Source organism: Hyalella azteca, unplaced genomic scaffold (assembly GCF_000764305.2).
Source record: "Hyalella azteca isolate HAZT.00-mixed unplaced genomic scaffold, Hazt_2.0.2 contig6875, whole genome shotgun sequence".
Classification (NCBI taxonomy): domain Eukaryota; kingdom Metazoa; phylum Arthropoda; class Malacostraca; order Amphipoda; family Hyalellidae; genus Hyalella; species Hyalella azteca.
Window position 1 is genome coordinate 42,564 of NW_025937016.1, and position 16,352 is coordinate 58,915.

The 16,352-nt window shown below is 38.9% G+C and overlaps 2 protein-coding genes across 5 annotated transcripts; both read right to left on the reverse strand.

Moving 5' to 3' along the window:
- Nucleotides 1-1,430: 1,430 nt before the first annotated feature.
- On the reverse strand, nt 1,431-8,107 carry LOC108677666 (DNA-directed RNA polymerase III subunit RPC10). Of its 3 annotated transcripts, none has more exons than XM_018165922.2 (4): nt 7,894-8,107; nt 3,251-3,331; nt 2,572-2,636; nt 1,431-2,264 (listed from the first exon to the last, which is right to left on the reverse strand). In XM_018165922.2, the coding sequence occupies exons 2-4, from the start codon at nt 3,305-3,307 to the stop codon at nt 2,066-2,068; spliced, it is 321 nt and encodes a 106-aa protein (XP_018021411.1). In that variant the 5' UTR covers nt 3,308-3,331; nt 7,894-8,107; the 3' UTR covers nt 1,431-2,065. The 3 variants fall into 3 exon arrangements, with proteins under 3 accessions (XP_018021411.1, XP_018021410.1, XP_018021409.1); XM_018165921.2 differs by having other exon boundaries at nt 3,251-3,353; nt 7,894-8,106; XM_018165920.2 differs by lacking the exon at nt 7,894-8,107 and adding an exon at nt 3,548-3,790.
- Nucleotides 8,108-10,033: 1,926 nt separating this feature from the next.
- On the reverse strand, nt 10,034-16,150 carry LOC108677673 (organic cation transporter-like protein). 2 transcript variants are annotated; one of them, XM_018165929.2, is made up of 9 exons: nt 15,901-16,150; nt 15,391-15,504; nt 14,787-14,890; nt 13,950-14,104; nt 13,442-13,610; nt 12,983-13,294; nt 12,282-12,496; nt 11,378-11,568; nt 10,034-10,239 (listed from the first exon to the last, which is right to left on the reverse strand). In XM_018165929.2, exons 1-9 carry the CDS (start codon nt 16,111-16,113, stop codon nt 10,072-10,074), a joined length of 1,641 nt encoding a protein of 546 aa, XP_018021418.1. In that variant the 5' UTR covers nt 16,114-16,150; the 3' UTR covers nt 10,034-10,071. The 2 variants fall into 2 exon arrangements, with proteins under 2 accessions (XP_018021418.1, XP_018021417.1); XM_018165928.2 differs by having other exon boundaries at nt 15,874-16,150.
- Between the last annotated feature and the right edge of the window lie 202 nt (nt 16,151-16,352).

Here is a 16,352-nt window from a genome sequence, read left to right on the forward strand (position 1 = left end):
TTACAGATGTACAATGAATTTCTCATTTAATTTTCGAATATTAAAAAAATTGATTTTTCATTTTTTTAATATATAAACTTATTTTTTTTTTCAAAATTATTTATTCTATTAATTGATTCATAAATTTCCTCTGACTTCACACAAGTGTGCAAAATTTCAGATCAATTAGACAGGTAAAAGTGTGTCATATATCAGTTATAAGATTTGTAGCTGACAAAATTATTTGTTCAATTTTTTTAATATTAAATTTTTTTTTAAATTTTTAAAATCATTTATTTTGACATTTGATTCAAGCTTTGTCTCCAACTTTACACAAGTGTGCAAAATTTCAGATCGATAGGACAAGTAGAAGTGTGTTAAATTTCGATTACAAGATTTGTAGCAGACAACAAACAAACAGCAAGAAGTGAAGTTAAAGAAGTATTGTAAAATGGAGAGCAAAATGGTAAAATATACGTTAGGCTGAGAAGCCAAACTAGTTCCATTATTCGTTCGCAAAATGCCTTCAGAATGCATGATTTGTTCAACTCATGCCATAAGATTGTTGGTCGTTTACCGCGAGAATTTGACCTTCACCTCAAGTAGCACAAAGTGCAAACTGATATCGTAGGCGTCAGATTAATGGTAGACAAGTAGTAACATGAGGACATCTCATATTCCTTCGTCTACATGATAAACTTTTCCTGAAGGTCAACTAAAACATTTACGGTTATCATGATAGGTGATATGGTGATCAATAGTAATGATAAAATTTTAGTTTTGATGACTGCTGCATCCTGATACGTTTCTATGAATGCAAAGAGAGAAGTAAATTAACGTAACAGTCGTATGTGACTGGAAGTTGACACCAGATTACAAAAAAATCACAGGTTGCATTAGCTTTCCTGGTTTGAGTCCAATATCCATTTTTCCAGGGAAGAATAAAATCAATGAAATCTAATGTCTAGGTAATGAAACGCTAGTCTAGGTTTCGTATAGGCAAAGCTAAATTCCTTAAAAAAGGAAAGCCCGTGATCAGGTAAAAAAAGTTTCAAGGCATCGAAGTGAGGAATCCAATGAATAGTAAAATATTATAATAGCTATGTCCTCATTATACTTACCGACACATTATACAAGAGTAACAAGACAAAAACGTTTGAATTAGCTTGGGATTTATGATGGTCATTATAAAATTTTTTAACGCGAATACATTCTCCCACCAAGAACTTGCTTTGACTTGAATGCAAAATGGTTGGACACAAAAGGTCTCATTTCTGCTCAAGTTTAGCATATCATATCAGTCGCAAGAGACTCCAGGAACAACCTATTGCTAGGAGCGTTCACCGTCTACTGGCCCTGTAAGAGATGGACGAACAAGCATACCATTTGTGCGGGTAGAAATTTCTTTTATAGTACGTGAAACACGGTGCATAGAAGCAAAACAATGCTAATCCATTTCAAACAACACATTTCTTTCTGGTAAAATTTATTAAAGTAAGATAAAACCTATCCATAATCTTCAATAGATTACTGGATAAAGTTAATACAAATTCTGATGCAAGAAACAACGGTGGGACAAACACATCTCCATTCTCCACTTGACTTTCCTTGGATTCTCAATTACACACAACACGGCTGATAATCTTAGTTAAGAGAATAAGAGGTCACTGAATCTTATGATAAGGGATGGAAGTTTTAAGACAAAATTATTACATGTCAGCCGAAGCGTTGATAGCTTGACCTAAACAGTCACCAGTGCTCTTACAGATGTACCTATATATCACACATGTCAACAACGTTTCAGGCATTATTAACTTCTATTCACAATTAAAGCGTAATAGCTTGACAAAATATTCAAAGAAAGGCTGCACTTTATTCAATTCGAAGTTCCATTTTTCTTCCAAATATTCAATTTCTTACTTTCACATAACCACTATACTGCAGTGTGTGGTCTATTTAAGACACTATAAAGATTTGTACAAGTTCCATTACTTCAAACTTAGAATAATAACGTAAAGCAATTACTATTAATTCTAACATCACATCGCACATAACCTAATGTACAGGATACAAAAATAACTATCGTCTACTCCTTCCAGATAAAACTGCACTCAACACATTTGTAGTAGTTGGTCATAGGTTCATCAGCAGACCGCGTCTGGATCTGCATGAAGTAAGCTTTGTTGTGGGCGCACTTGGGGCAAGGAGCTTCTGTGCTGTCGACGTTCTTCCAAGCCTCCTTCCCTCCTAAGACATCGTCCAGAGGCTTCTTGCTTGTGTGGAATCTGGATAATAAAATAAAACTTGAATGAATCTCTGTTCAAATGAGAAGTTAAACAAAAAATGACGTGTGTTTCCATCAAGGAAAGCTAAAACTACATATAAATACAGTATTGAGTACATAAAAATGTTAAAATTTTTGCATACACTATTTATATGAAATTAGTATAATCAGTTTTCATACTTTTCAGTTTCAATCATACTTTTTGACAGCCAATTGAACAGAGAAGTAATAATATGAATTAAATACTGTTAATAGACATGAAATATCTTTAAAGCAAGGCTAGCTTGAACTAATTCTGGCAAACTCACGTGTGAACCTGAGTCTTTCTGACAGGAAATATGTATGGACACCAGTCGCACTCATAGCGCATTTGCTGAAAAATAGGGAACTATTAGCAGGAACCATTTTCTGTACTACAGATTTGAAATGTGATATGATCACTTCTACACAGTAGAGGCATATACAACATAACTAAGTATTAATTAAGATAAAGTTATTCCTATAAACTATTGCTTGGCTAAATCTGATTGGAATTGGGTGTGTGCTGACCTCTGGTCAAGACCTTTAGATTGGTCATTGACAGGGCATAAAAACTCTTAATAGCATAAAAAAATTAAAAGTTCACATCACATTTGGCAGTTGACAGAAAGTTCAAATTAATAGGTATTCACAACAACCCTAAAAGACTAAAACATTTAGTTAATTATACATGTCAACATCCTAAAAGAAAACAGAAACAATGTACTAAAACATTCAATGCAATTTCATGTTCATTCATCAAATAAAATTCCCTGAAGTTGGAAAAAATATGTACCAACTATAAATGATGAAATAAAAAATAATTGAATCACAGAGAATAAAGCTAAAAAATCATAACTTTTGATATTTGCCTGAAAACTTGATACACCTTTAAGGCCAAAAACTAACTTGAAACATAAAGATAAAGCACCCAAATAGAAGTGATGCTTTAAAAAAATTCAAACTCACTGTTTCAGCTTCTTTTATCATCAGCAAGTTGGTGCAGCGAGGGCAGAAGCGCATCATCTTGTTTGACCAGAATTCAAGATTCTGAAGTAAATTAAATCAAAGACTGAAAAAAACAAATGAACATTGTAAAATTAGCATATTTTTAAAGTAATGAATTTATCTCATGTGAAACAAAATGCATGATAAATTCATGCCCCATTTCGTAACACACACCATTATTTGTGGTAAGCAGTAGAGGCATGCCCAAAATGATTGAACACACCGTTAATAATAATTCAGAGAAAAGGAAATCCTTACCTTAGGCCTCTGTTGCATTGAGGGGTGAAGATTTATTTTTATCCAAATTATTCTCTTCAGCCCCAGCTATTATCTTCAGCACCTACTCTTAACACCAAGACAAATAGCTAACACTCTATATAACTACTACAGCTGAGTACTACCTTATTTAGAAAGAAAGTTAAAGATTATGAAGCTTCCAACCCTCTGTTATCAAAATCTCCTTAATGACCTCAGTGAAGTACCTATACAAGTATACTCATGGTTTATACAAGGTCCCAGTAGGATTACGGTACTAGAATTTGAAAAAAGAACAACACCAGGGGCCATGGCTATAAACTAAAACACTGCGTTGTAACACATCCATGAAACAACATTCCTTCTTGCTTGGAGTCACCGACATGTGGAACAGCCTCCCTGATAGCATCATTGATGCTCCAAGTATAAACGCCTTCAAGAACAGACTAGACAAAGCTGTGCAGTTGCAGGAACATATGTTTAGTTTTAAAATGCCTAGCACCACCTTATGGGCCTTGCAATAAGTCCAGCAGCCATGTCAAACAATTGTCAGTTATGGAAAGATCGGGTTCAAAAGGCTGGACCCCTTGTGGAATCAAGCTTCAAAAAGTACAAGAATTGGCAACAGGCAATGAGCCTTTTTCTTCAGTGCCAACACTTCTATTCTATTCTAATACTCACCTCTATACCCCACTGGCTCATCCAACTTCATCAATTAAATACACAAATTTCCAAAAGAGAATGCTCTCTCAAACCTACTAAACAGCAATATAATACAAGACACACAGCCAAACATCAGCCATATAGAAAAGCAGTGAAACCATGCAGACAGGGTGCACCACAGCAAACTCCACTGTGGCCACCATCTTTCACAACGTATTAGTATGCTCCAATAAACACTTTTTGACAGCACTCACTTTGACCCAAGTCCCCAATGTTATACATTGTCCTACATTGTCAAATATATTCCATTCAAGTGAACATAGCTGGCAGCACATAGGCTCCAGGTGGGCATAAAATCAGTCTTGCAACTTTTGCCTGAGCCAGTTTGAATGGTGGCCTTCCTTCCTAGCCCCAAGACAACTAGAGCTTAAGCACAAAAGTGCTTAAATATATCAGCTGGGATACAAAAAGAAGGTCTCATTATCTAGACCCCAGTTTCAGGCTTTCCAACCAATATGAGTGTGGTGCGCAACCTATTTGGAATATTGGACTAAAGTTTTCTAAAATTGCAGATAAAAATGACCATTTCACAATTGAGCTTCAAAAATTTATGTTTGAAATGAAAATAGGCAGTTTTACTTACTTTATACTAAAGAAATATAACACAGTACTCACTGCAGTGAGTGAGAGGGAACACATTTTCTTATCGATGGAAACGTGAAATCACGGACAGACAGACAGACGGACATGGCAAGCACAATAGTGCATTTTTTCCAGACATGAGAAAATGCGCTAAAAGGCCATAGAAACAGATGAAATTGTCCAGATTCGACAGTATTTTTGTCCAATTCACAGGTGGCTTCTTGCCCAATTTTCCACTTACAGTGTGCAACCTCAACCAACCTGAGACCATAAGGCCTGACATAACAGGCCAGTCAGGCCTCACAGTGTCTGACTGTCACTCTGACATACCATCTAATGGAGTAATGCTCAAAAATGGTTTTGAGCATTTTTTGTTAATAACTTCTTACTATGAAACATTTCTTTTATGAGTTTTGAACTCATTTCAAAGGCCTTTGCAAGGGTTATCAAATGGCATTTTTGGAAAAATTCCATATGGTATTCATAAGGTGCTAGACGTAAAGTATAAGCTTCCCTAATTACCCCTGGAAATGGGGTAATTAGGGACACTCGAAATAAAACTTAGTTTTAAAACATTTCAAGCATGCAGAGTGTACTCGACCATTAACATACTAACAGTACTATGAAGTCATCCTCTTCCTTTGTAGGTAGATGATGTAGATGTAGAATAAATGACTTTTTGTGTGATTTCAAGCAGGGTTGGCGATTTTTTTGATTTAAAAAAAAGATGGCTAAAAAGGGCACTTATTGCCTCCAATAATGGCCAACAGGCCAAGGTGGTGTTTACCACATAGGGATTTTCGGGTAAACAATTATTGATAAGTCTATTCATTAGCTTTGTAAAGTTTGTATGGAGCAAGGTAATGAGCTAAATATTGACCATTTAACTGGCTTCAATATACAAAAACACTTCAGGAATGCAGATCTCCTAAACATTGATGAGTCACATAACAGATAGGTAGCTGTAAGGGTTTCAAGTGAATTCACTATGACAAAAAAGATTGTAAAAAAATGTAACTCAGTTCTCACTGCAGTGAGTGACAGAGAGCGCATTTTCTCGTCAAGGAAGACTTGAGGTCACAGACAGACAGACAGACGGATGGACAGACAGACAGAAGGACATGGCAAGCACAATAGTGCATTTTTTCCATAAATGAGAAAATGCGCTAAAAAGATGCCTGAAACGGCAAGGATTATTTTTGTGGCAACTATCATTTTTTTTTTGAGAAATAAATCATAGTTTAGGCTAATTACTTTTCATTCTATGTTGCCTGGTACACAATCTAATATTCTACACACAATTTTGTGATGACCGCTGATGCATTAATTTTTTGTTTAGCAATTTTTTTTGCTGTTAAATGTTATCAAAATTCTTTGTTCTTAATTGAATTTTTTACTAACTGGAGTCTGCAGCCTTCAACTTAATGAGGTTCTACTATAAATGCATTTTTAGAGGTATCCATTATTACCCTTGAAATGGCGGTCCTTTTTGGGGGGGGGGGATGATATCCGCAAAATCTGTTAGTCACATTTCTAAGCCAACACCAATGTGCAACTTTTATTCAAGTAAAATTTTTTATTATGGCAAATATTTTTTTTGCTGCAGACCTTAGCAGAGCTGCAAAGGTACACTTCCAAAATCTCAATTTTCACACTTTTTTTAGGGATTTTTTTAGAGGTAGTAAATTAATGATTTGATTTCCTTTATGCTACATAGATAGGAAAAATGTTCAACTTTGCAGCACTATTTTTAGTTTTGCAATATTCCCATTAGTTTAGTTTCTACAACAGATCTACAAAATGTCAGATGACTGTCCTGATTTAGGTACTAGGTACAAGTAGCATAAGAGGCCTGAGGCCTGAGCTGCCTGACAGGCTGACAGTGCTTCTTATCTCTTAAGCTACCTATTCATGTAATGATGTATTATCCCCACTAAACTGTATAATGAAATTTTTAAATTTTTATAAAAATTCTAATACCTAGGACATACAATCAGAAAGCATTAATTAATTCAAACTCAAACAATTTTATGAATGAGTCACATTAGAGCAATCAGACTGCATCATCACATGTTCAGTTGACACTTGCTGTACATTGTACAATCAGTCTGTTTTTAGGGTAAAATTAATTATTTGGGGTATATAGATAAGTTTGTGGCTTGTAAATAGTTTTTCATTACTCAGTGTAAATGGATTTTCATTAAAAATTACCCGGCAACGCATTTTGAAAATGGTCGGCAACGCTTTGGGCTTAAAAACCCATATATTGGCAAAGCACCGACGCTGCTTCCACCTTCTGCACCCTGGCAAATCACTATCATTTCTGTCAAATTGTCAAGACCCTGGAAATAAGCTGTTATGAGACTGTGAGACTCAGGCTGTCAAAGTAGCCACTAGCCATCTAGCCCTAGCCCCTAGGGGCTAGGTAGGGACCTAGGCACTAGTAGGCAGCTAGGCAACCCTACGCAGCTTACGCAGCTAGGCCCAAGTGAGAAATTGGATTTGTACAGAAGATCCCATGAATTAGACAAAAATTATAGTGAATCTGGAAAATTTTGCTCATTCTGATCCAAATGGCCTTTTCTCAATTTCTCCAATGTAGGAAAATGGCTTATTTTTATTAGCAATTCCAAAATCACCTATGAAACTATTGTTTTTCCCTTTGAGAGCTAGAATGATTTTAGGAAACTTCTGTCTGATATTCCAAATTGGCTGCTAGCCACCAACACCAAGTTGGTACTTGGTAATTGGAAATTGGAATGATGTGAATCACAGAACTTTTCACCGAGTGACCAAGCCCCAACAGCCCAACTCAGCAAGGACAGCAACTCCCAAGACTAGATGCCTCCACTGAGTCTGAGACTCACTGACTGACCCCTCTAAGCCACAAGCCAGAAATGCTCAAAATTCTACCCAGAAGTCATAACCAAAGGAAAGATAGATGACATCTGTTAGTTTGATAAATGAAAGAAAAAATTTAAACTTATGTGATAGTTAACCATCGCATTTCAGAAATTCAGTTGGACGATCAACAAGGGACTCACCCAGGTCAGGGTCAAGGTGGGCTATCCCGTCGACACACGACAATGACAATAGAGGGAGCGAGAGACAAACTCTAACTAGGAATTCAAAGCAGCTCAAAGAACAAAGACGAAGTGTTCATTCCACTGCTCAGTGTTAACTAGGCAAGTTGGCAACACTTGCCTACCACCTCACAAGGAGCTTGAACTTTCGAGAGTCACAGCGCTGATGCACAAACATCAGCATGGTCTCCTACGAAGCTACGTACATTTTACACCTGCACCTAGGCTGCGGCGGCCCAGTGTTGCCAGGTTTTTTCTCTGAGAGAATACCAGATTGCCTAGCTCAAAATACCAGAAATTCTATTGTTCGAAAACTGACTAATACCTCCAAATTTAATGAACCTATTCGTCAGAAACGTTGGTTAGAAAAAGAAAAAAATATAGATCTCAGTACTCACTGCAGTGACTGACAGAGAGCGCATTTTCTCGTCGACGGAAACGTGGTCACGGACGGATAGACGGACGGACAGACGGACATGGTGAGCACAATAGTGCATTTTTTTCATAAATGAGAAAATGCGCTAAAAAGTATTTTATGTACTGTGCATTTACCAGTGTGGCACTTCTTCCCCTTCGCTCAACATGAGCAAGCCACGGAAACAGGTCATCTTCCATTTTCATACATGCTTACAGGTCATCTTCCATTTTCATACATGCTTGCATATTGCATTAATCTAACATTTCGGGTTTGATCACTTGTTACGGCTGAGCAGATAGCTTTTGGTCCGAATAAGGGACTGCAGTACCTTAGTTGAAATTTTATTTCGTTACTTGTTTTTCACATAGGTGACTTGTGAAAACATTCACTCCACGAATGCATTGGAGACCTGGTCAAAGTAGACACGTGGTGCAGTAGGCAGCCAGTTCTATGAATGGATGATGATTTTCAAGATCAGTGAAATATTGTATGGCACCCCCGAATTCAAGTGGCACTCTATAATTCAAACCACCAAACAAAAATGGTGGAGCTTGCGTCGCAGAGATCGGTTCGACAACCTCACTCGTCCTAGGCCATATCATCACTGATCAGTAATCAATCAAGGATCATCACTCTCGTGTTCATATTGCACTAAGCACTTTTGTTAAATGTTAACAATTAGATTGGGGTTATTTCATCAAGCGGTAAACTTGCGGTTCCAAAAATGGCGGGAAAGCTCTAATCGCGCCGCTCTGAAGGCAATCTATATAATCCACGCCTACGCTGGAGGAAGTTCAAACTTCAGAGGTGGAACTTAATGCAGTAAATTTGCAGTAAGTCAGAAAATACCAGAAAAATGCCAGATTTAGGCATATATATCAGATCTGGAATATTCATACCAGACACCTTCTGAAAATACCAGATTTGTGAAATCTGGTATAGAAATATACCATCTGGCAACGCTGGCCGCTGCGCTGCAAGGCTGTAGCGTGTAGCCTATAGAGCTAGATGGTAGAGTGACAGGTAGACCGTCTGGAACTGGAAACGCTGAACTCGTCCCAACATGTTAGAGGAATCTACAGACCGGAGAGTTGTCTTGCGCTACGTTTGAGGCCCAAACACAACATGGGTGGGGAGCACAGCCGTGGGTAACAAAATTGACTCGTAAACAGGCCCTGGGCCTAACGCCAACGGCCAACCATCAGCATGCAATATCTACACATACTGACATAGTCTCAGATCAATGAGCTGTGGGTAACTCCGGCTAACAGTAAATCCGCTGTGCACAACAGCCACTGCTTCACAGCGCCGGAGCCCAACTGGCCGGAGCGCAACAGGCCCTACCTCAACAGGCGGCGCAGGTTAGGTTCGGTTAAATTACGTTAGGAGTAGTTGTTGCCGTAGGGCCTGTTGCGTTCCGGCCTGTTGCGTTCCGGCCAGTTGTGCTCCGGCCTGTATGCGCTGTGGCCTTTAGACTGAACGGCGCTGTTGTGGTGGGCGCTTTGTGTCAAAAGCCGTGAAGATGCCCGGCTGCGTTACGCTCGGGAAGGTTAAGGTCCACAGTGAATCGCACTGTGGACTTGGGCTATGCTGACCTCTAGCTATCCGGTACGTGGCCCGTGGGAGATAGTTCGATTAGAGGTGTATTTTTGATTGTTTCTTTATTAAAAATAGAAAGCACACATGCTTAATTAAACAAAATAAAATTTAAAACATTCAATTCATCGCTGAGAACGCGGCCGCATTCCACGTCTCCACGCGTCCTCTGCACCTGCTAATGTGCTCGGCAACGCAACATTTTTCGTTTCTGGCAAAAAGATCGTCAGGATGGCTGCGGCAGCTCCTAGTAATCCAAACACTAGAAGCGGAAGTCCTCTGTAGAATTTAACCTGCCCAGCACAAAATTTCCGTTAAAAATTATTTATTAATAGCAAAATAGTTAGAATCAAGTTTTGCTTTGCCAAGGCAACGATAACGAATTCATGGAACAGTTCTAATTGATGCAATAATCAGAGCTTTCAAGTTGAAACATAGTCATAGGCCAAATAATACGAGCAAATCAAAGTAAATAAAAAATGAAATAAACAAAATAGAAGACGATGCATTGATGATAAAAATTAGATCAATGATTAAGATATGCACCACACGTCTCAGACAAATTTACGGCCTACTTGCGGCCGGTCTCGCAAGGGAAACTGTCCCTGAAATATCTCCCAAAGTACTGAACGTAGCTCCATGAAACTTGGTACACATATTCATTGTGGCCGAACGGTGATGTCAAGCTCGTGACAATTTTTTTAATATCGCCTTCATTCTTGAGTTATATGACGAAACGTGCCGAAATTTGCAGTGTACCAGAAATTTATTCTAAAATACTAAACAGATTTGCCTTCGTTTGCGAGTTATACAGCTTTACGTATATGGCTCTTGGTCAATGCAAGTTCAAAAATCGGCCTGAGAAATGCCGGTCGTTTATCCGTTTCTCCGTATAACTCACAAACGAAGGCAAAATCGAAAAAAATTGTCACGAGCTAAACATCACCGTTGGGAGGTTAGGTTTCAACATGCAAAGTTTCGTTCAAATCTGTTTAGTATTTTAGAAGAAATCTCTGGTACACTGGGAATTTAAGCACAATTTTGCTGTTTCAATCACGAATGAGGGAAAAGAAAAAAATCTCGCCAACCAAGGCAAAACGTAAAAAATTAACACGAGCTAAGCATCACCGTGGGGAGGTAGGTTAGGTATATGCAAAGTTTCGTTCAAATCTGTTCAGTATTTAGAAGAAATGGCCGGTACACTGCAACTTTCGGCACGTTTCGTCATATAACTCACGAATGAAGGCGATATTAAAAAAATTGTCACGAGCTTGACATCACCGTTAGGCCATAATGAATATGTTTACCAAGTTTCATCGAGCTACGTTCAGCACTTTGGGAGATATTTCAGGTACAGGGTCGGCCGCGAGACCGGCCGCAAGTACGGCCGTAAATTTGTCCGAGACGTATGCACCACGACAATTGTCTCACAAGATAAACAACAAGCGGAGAAATAAAGATGGCCGCGCCTCCCAGAGTTTCCGCTAAAGCAACTCCCTGACCCCTGACGACGGTAGGGAACACCTCAGGCCCGTACTGCAGGGCCATGTAGATGATGTAGTACGCCGCCGTCACGGTGAGCCTACCCAGCATCCCCAACACGCGAGCTGGCCAACTAGCGGCTGAAACAAAGATGATACTTCCTGAAAGCTACCAGGCTACAGAAAGAACGGAGCTAATTATTAGAGTTTGGAATCGAGATGGATCTGTGGCAACCAGCCAGAACAGAAACACGACGTCAAAATCCCATGTCCGTGATGGTTTGGGCCGCGGTAACCGCCACTGGGAGGTCCCCACTCGTTTTTATCCCCTCAGGAGTGAAATTGGACAGTCAGCGATACATTTCGGACATTTTGGCTGCTGTGTTGTTACCTTTGGCCCGTAAGCACTTCAACGACTCACATAGCGTTAAATAACACTTCAAAATAGCCCACACATTTCTGTGTGGGCTATTTTAGAGAGTGGGGTCTGCAGAACATCTCATGATTCTTTGGATAGTTTGAAGTCTAGACACGAGAATGGGACTTGATCCCTCAATAAATGCTGCGTGTCTCCTGTGAAGCTTTCCCGCGTAGATTGGAGGCCGTCATGAAAAGTAAAGGTGGTCATATTGAATAAATATGTCTGAGAATTGTTTAGGTAACTCTTGGCTACTAGTTCATCCAATAAAAAACAATGCACCTGTTTGTTTAAATGAGAAGTAACAAAAAACATGGGTTGCCATAAATATGGCGGACCTTGTATAGCTTCCACGGTATTTGAGTGGCATTTAAATTTTTTATTAAATTCGAGAGTACATTGATCATGATTTTTAAAGAAAATTTTATGCATTTACTCAGGACGACTAAGCCGCTGTACATGATCCCCGTGGCTGCCGACAAGGAATAGGCCAAAATAAGAGGCGGTCGCCGTCCGAAGCGCTCGATGAGCCAAGGCGTCGACCACGCAGGGATCTCAACGGCGGCTCCCAGGAAGAAGCTGACAAGCATGTCGTCGCCGAGGTTGGCGGTGTTCTGGGCGTGTCCGTAGTAACACATACAACCAACCATCCTGATATAAAAGGTCATTCAAGATAATAGTTTAAAAAATGGAAAGAGGCTCAACAAATGAGAGATTCAGCTGAGCCTGTCGAGTTACGGCAGATGGGTACCCACACAGAGAAAGCAGGTTGCCAGCGTGCTGGTTACCTGCCGAGGCAGGCGCCTGAAATTTAAATAAATAGGCATGGCGGTGGCCTATTCGTACAGGTTTTTACTGTGAACACTTAAATTATTATCCTATGTTCATTCTTGTGGCAGGTTGGAGCAGGTTGCCCGCACGGGCAAACCTGCTTTCACTGTGTCAGTGTGTGGGTACCCTAACGCTGTAGAATGTCCCAAAAAGCTGGCTGACATAGCATGAGTATGCTGCAAACGCAATTTTTCGGATTGAGAAATGTAATATACATTTTAAATGAAAAATGCAAGCAATAAAGTTTTTTCTTAAGGCAGTTTATGCATCGCAGAAAAATTATTTCATAATAGAACATCGTCTCACCATATGACCATAACAAGCCCGATTTGCCTCCTCAGTATAGGGAACTTCAAGACTGATACAATTACAACTGGTTGAACTTGATCGCGATGGGGAACATTTTCTTCATTATCTTCTTCTCGGCTTATTGTCGTCAACATGATATCGTCTTCGTTTATAAAGTGCCTTTCCTTATTTGACAACTGTGATATCCTGTGTTTCAAATAGGTTTCTGATAAGTTTATTCTGTTCACCTTTGAAATACTATGCAACTGTTGTGCGGCCATCTTTAGTTTATTTTGTGTGATAAGCCACGTTGCTGATTCAGGAATCCACCTGGATGGAAAAATTTGAATGCATAACTCTGATCAGGCATTAACTGTCATGCAAATTTTAAGTTTAGAAGCGTGTTTGAATGTTACAAATTCCAATAATAACACATATGCACATTTTGTTCCATCCGTAGTTTTCCGAAAGACTTACTTATATATGAGAACGATCAATAAAGATGGAGCCGCCGTAAAGATTACGAACAGTTGCCAGTCCCATATGAAGTAAGCAATTACTGGCGCAATAATCGTGGCTACTGTGTACGTCATCATGATTGCAAGCAGAGGCACTGATCGTTTGTCCATCTCGCAAAATTCAATTACTGAAAAGAAAGGAATCCATCCATTACAAAATTTGTGTCCACATTTCTAACAAAGGAAAAAAAACTTCGGCCAACACAAACTTGAATCTTTTCAACAATTTCAACCAGCCCGGATGAAATAGTCGACATATCTCGAGTGACCTGAAACTATTCACATAAAACGGTTGTAAAATTGTAATATATTGAAAAAGACCTGCATTGATTCGAAAAAATTGCAGTAATTTTTAAAAACGAGCGTGCGATTCACTTGATCTGTTAAACACATAATGCGCATGGACACAGATCGAGTAAACTTGTATGCATGGGACGAAGTATGTACACGAGTCAGTTGTGTATTACCCATGACATAAGGTAGATGAGAGAGCGTGTGGTGCACAGAGCCTGCCAACATCCTCACTGTCATGAAGGCGAAAAAATTTCTGACGAAGGCGGATGCTATGCCTGTCACTCCATAGACGAGACAGCAAATCAGGACCACAGGTCGCCGCCCAAACCTCCACATGCGGAAACAGGTTGCAAGATATATAATAGGAATAAAAATACAATTAGTTAAAAAAAGAGAAATATTTCATAAACCAATTTAATTTTAAACTCCATATTGAATTTAAGAAAATAACAAAGAATAATCACGCATTTCACATCATTTGTTGAGACTCATGTCACTCACTGAATTTCCTGAAACTAGTCGCCCTGAAGAGAATTACTTAAAGGGTGCATTTTCCCTCCACCATCATCGGTGCTTGGATTTGATTTAGGAAATTGCAGCTTAACTATTGACCAAATCATAATTCGGCTATTGACCAAATTGTCGTTTATATTTTGACCAAATCGTCGTTTAGCTATTGACCAAATTGTAGCTCGGCTATTAACCAAATATTAGTTTAGCTATTGACCAAATCGTAGCTCGTCTTTAACCAAATTTTGTTTGGCTCTTAACCAAATCATATTTAGGCTATTGCTCAAATCATATTTCCTCTATTGATTAAATCGAAGTTTACCTATTGACCAAATCGTTGTTCAGCTTTGACAGCTGCGTTTTTTATCTGTTGACTAAATTGTATTTTAGCTATTTGCCTAATATCAGCCAAGCTTTTGGCAAAATGGTTGTCTATCTATTGACCAAATCATCTGTTATGTTATTGACCACATCGTATTTTAGCTATTGACCAAGTTCACTTGTCAGAGACGATGCCCAGGCACCAGGCGCCTATCATGTTGCCGATCCAGAAGGCGGTGATGACGCTGTACGGTTTCCATGCGCTGCTGCACACCCAGTTCTCCTGCAGCGGAGATAAATGTGTAATTGTTCAGTTACCAGTGATTTTGTATGCAGTACGAACTGATAATGGATCTCTGCACACGGTAGAATCCACGGAAACTTACTTCGATATTCGCTGTACGTATCTTTTTAAGAAGGAACGGAAACAACGGAAAAGGATTTTGGAGTTAATATCGACAATGAGTTGAAATTTTCTAAGCATATTGAAGGTCAAGAAGCTATAGAAAGATCGGGTTCCAAAGGCCGGATCCCTTGTGAATCAAGTCACGAAAAGTTCAAGAATCGGCAACAGGCCATGGGCCTATTTCTTCAACGCCGACACTTCTATTCTATTCTATTCTATCAAAATTGTTTCACTAAGCATAGCCGAAACTTGAAAAAATAATGCATTCAGAATTTAGGTTTCGATTTATACATTTTTGTTCCATGCATCAACTTCTTTTAACTGTAAATTACATAGTAAATTTAACAAGTAAATACATTACTGTGTATATCTTTAACCTCGGAAGCTAGCGTGGGGAAAATGTTGGAGTAGTCGTACTGCCAGGCGCGACACGGAGCAGAATCCCCCGCTTCACAGCTCCCGTCCCACTCGTAATCCAAACCCTGGAGCCCCTAACAGAATACGAGAATGAAGTTTAGTTTACCTTTTGAAGTTGCGTTAAGATTTTAGATTCATGGAACAAGATTTTATAATCGAGGGAGACGAAACAATGTGAAAGATCTCTTTCTACATCTATTCATTCGGGTGCATCCAAGTTTTATATATAGAAGGAGTCTTCCAAGTTTTATATATAGAACAGGAGTCTTCGGTCGCCTAGATGAAAATTAACTAATTTCATAACTAGAAATATCTTAGCCATCGTTTAAATGGTTACGTTTCTATTAATTGAATGAGAATTAATAAGTTGTACCTTACAGCAGTTAATATGCCTTTTCATTACGAATTCAACATGGATTAGTGTTATATAAGAAAAATGTTACCGAAGTTAAAACTTGAGGATGGCCTACGTCTGTGTCCAAAACAGCAGAACCTTCTGCCGAAATCAAGGTTTCCAGACTTTGATTCTGATCGCATCGGAACCGCGGGACCGACAGAATGATAAGCTGGCATGTGTAAACCAACCCCACGATGCCCGTTGTGAAGGGGATGAGGACAAAACACAGCACCTTCTGGTACAAGCCAAAACCTCCCGCCTCGGCGAGGAGGTCTTCGAAATGCATCCTATATTGTCTCAATGTGTATGAAAATCAATGGAAATATGAATATATATACATCAATAAACTGAAATATAAAAAGCTAATTGGTAAGTGCGGGTATGGAAAACATGGTAAATAGCGGTTATTGTAACTATTTGGGGTTAATGTACAAAGTAAAATTAATAATGACACTCTGGATGAGAGGACAAAATTTTAGGTCAGAATAACAACACAATAGGATAAGAAACTTTACGGTTCAAATA

Bases quoted from the DNA above. Each gene is read 5' to 3' on its own strand.
- LOC108677666 (XM_018165920.2), bottom strand. The intron at 2,637-3,250 runs GTGAGTTTGAAT...CCTATTTTTCAG, and splicing joins TGATAAAAGAAGCTGAAACA to CAAATGCGCTATGAGTGCGA. The intron at 2,265-2,571 runs GTGAGTTTGCCA...TTTATTATCCAG, and splicing joins AGAAAGACTCAGGTTCACAC to ATTCCACACAAGCAAGAAGC.
- LOC108677673 (XM_018165928.2), bottom strand. From the start codon at position 16,113: ATGCATTTCGAAGACCTCCTCGCCGAGGCGGGAGGTTTTGGCTTGTAC. The intron at 14,891-15,390 runs GTTAAAGATATA...TCTCCGCTGCAG, and splicing joins TCCCCACGCTAGCTTCCGAG to GAGAACTGGGTGTGCAGCAG. The intron at 12,497-12,982 runs GTGAGACGATGT...CTTTTATATCAG, and splicing joins GGGCTTGTTATGGTCATATG to GATGGTTGGTTGTATGTGTT.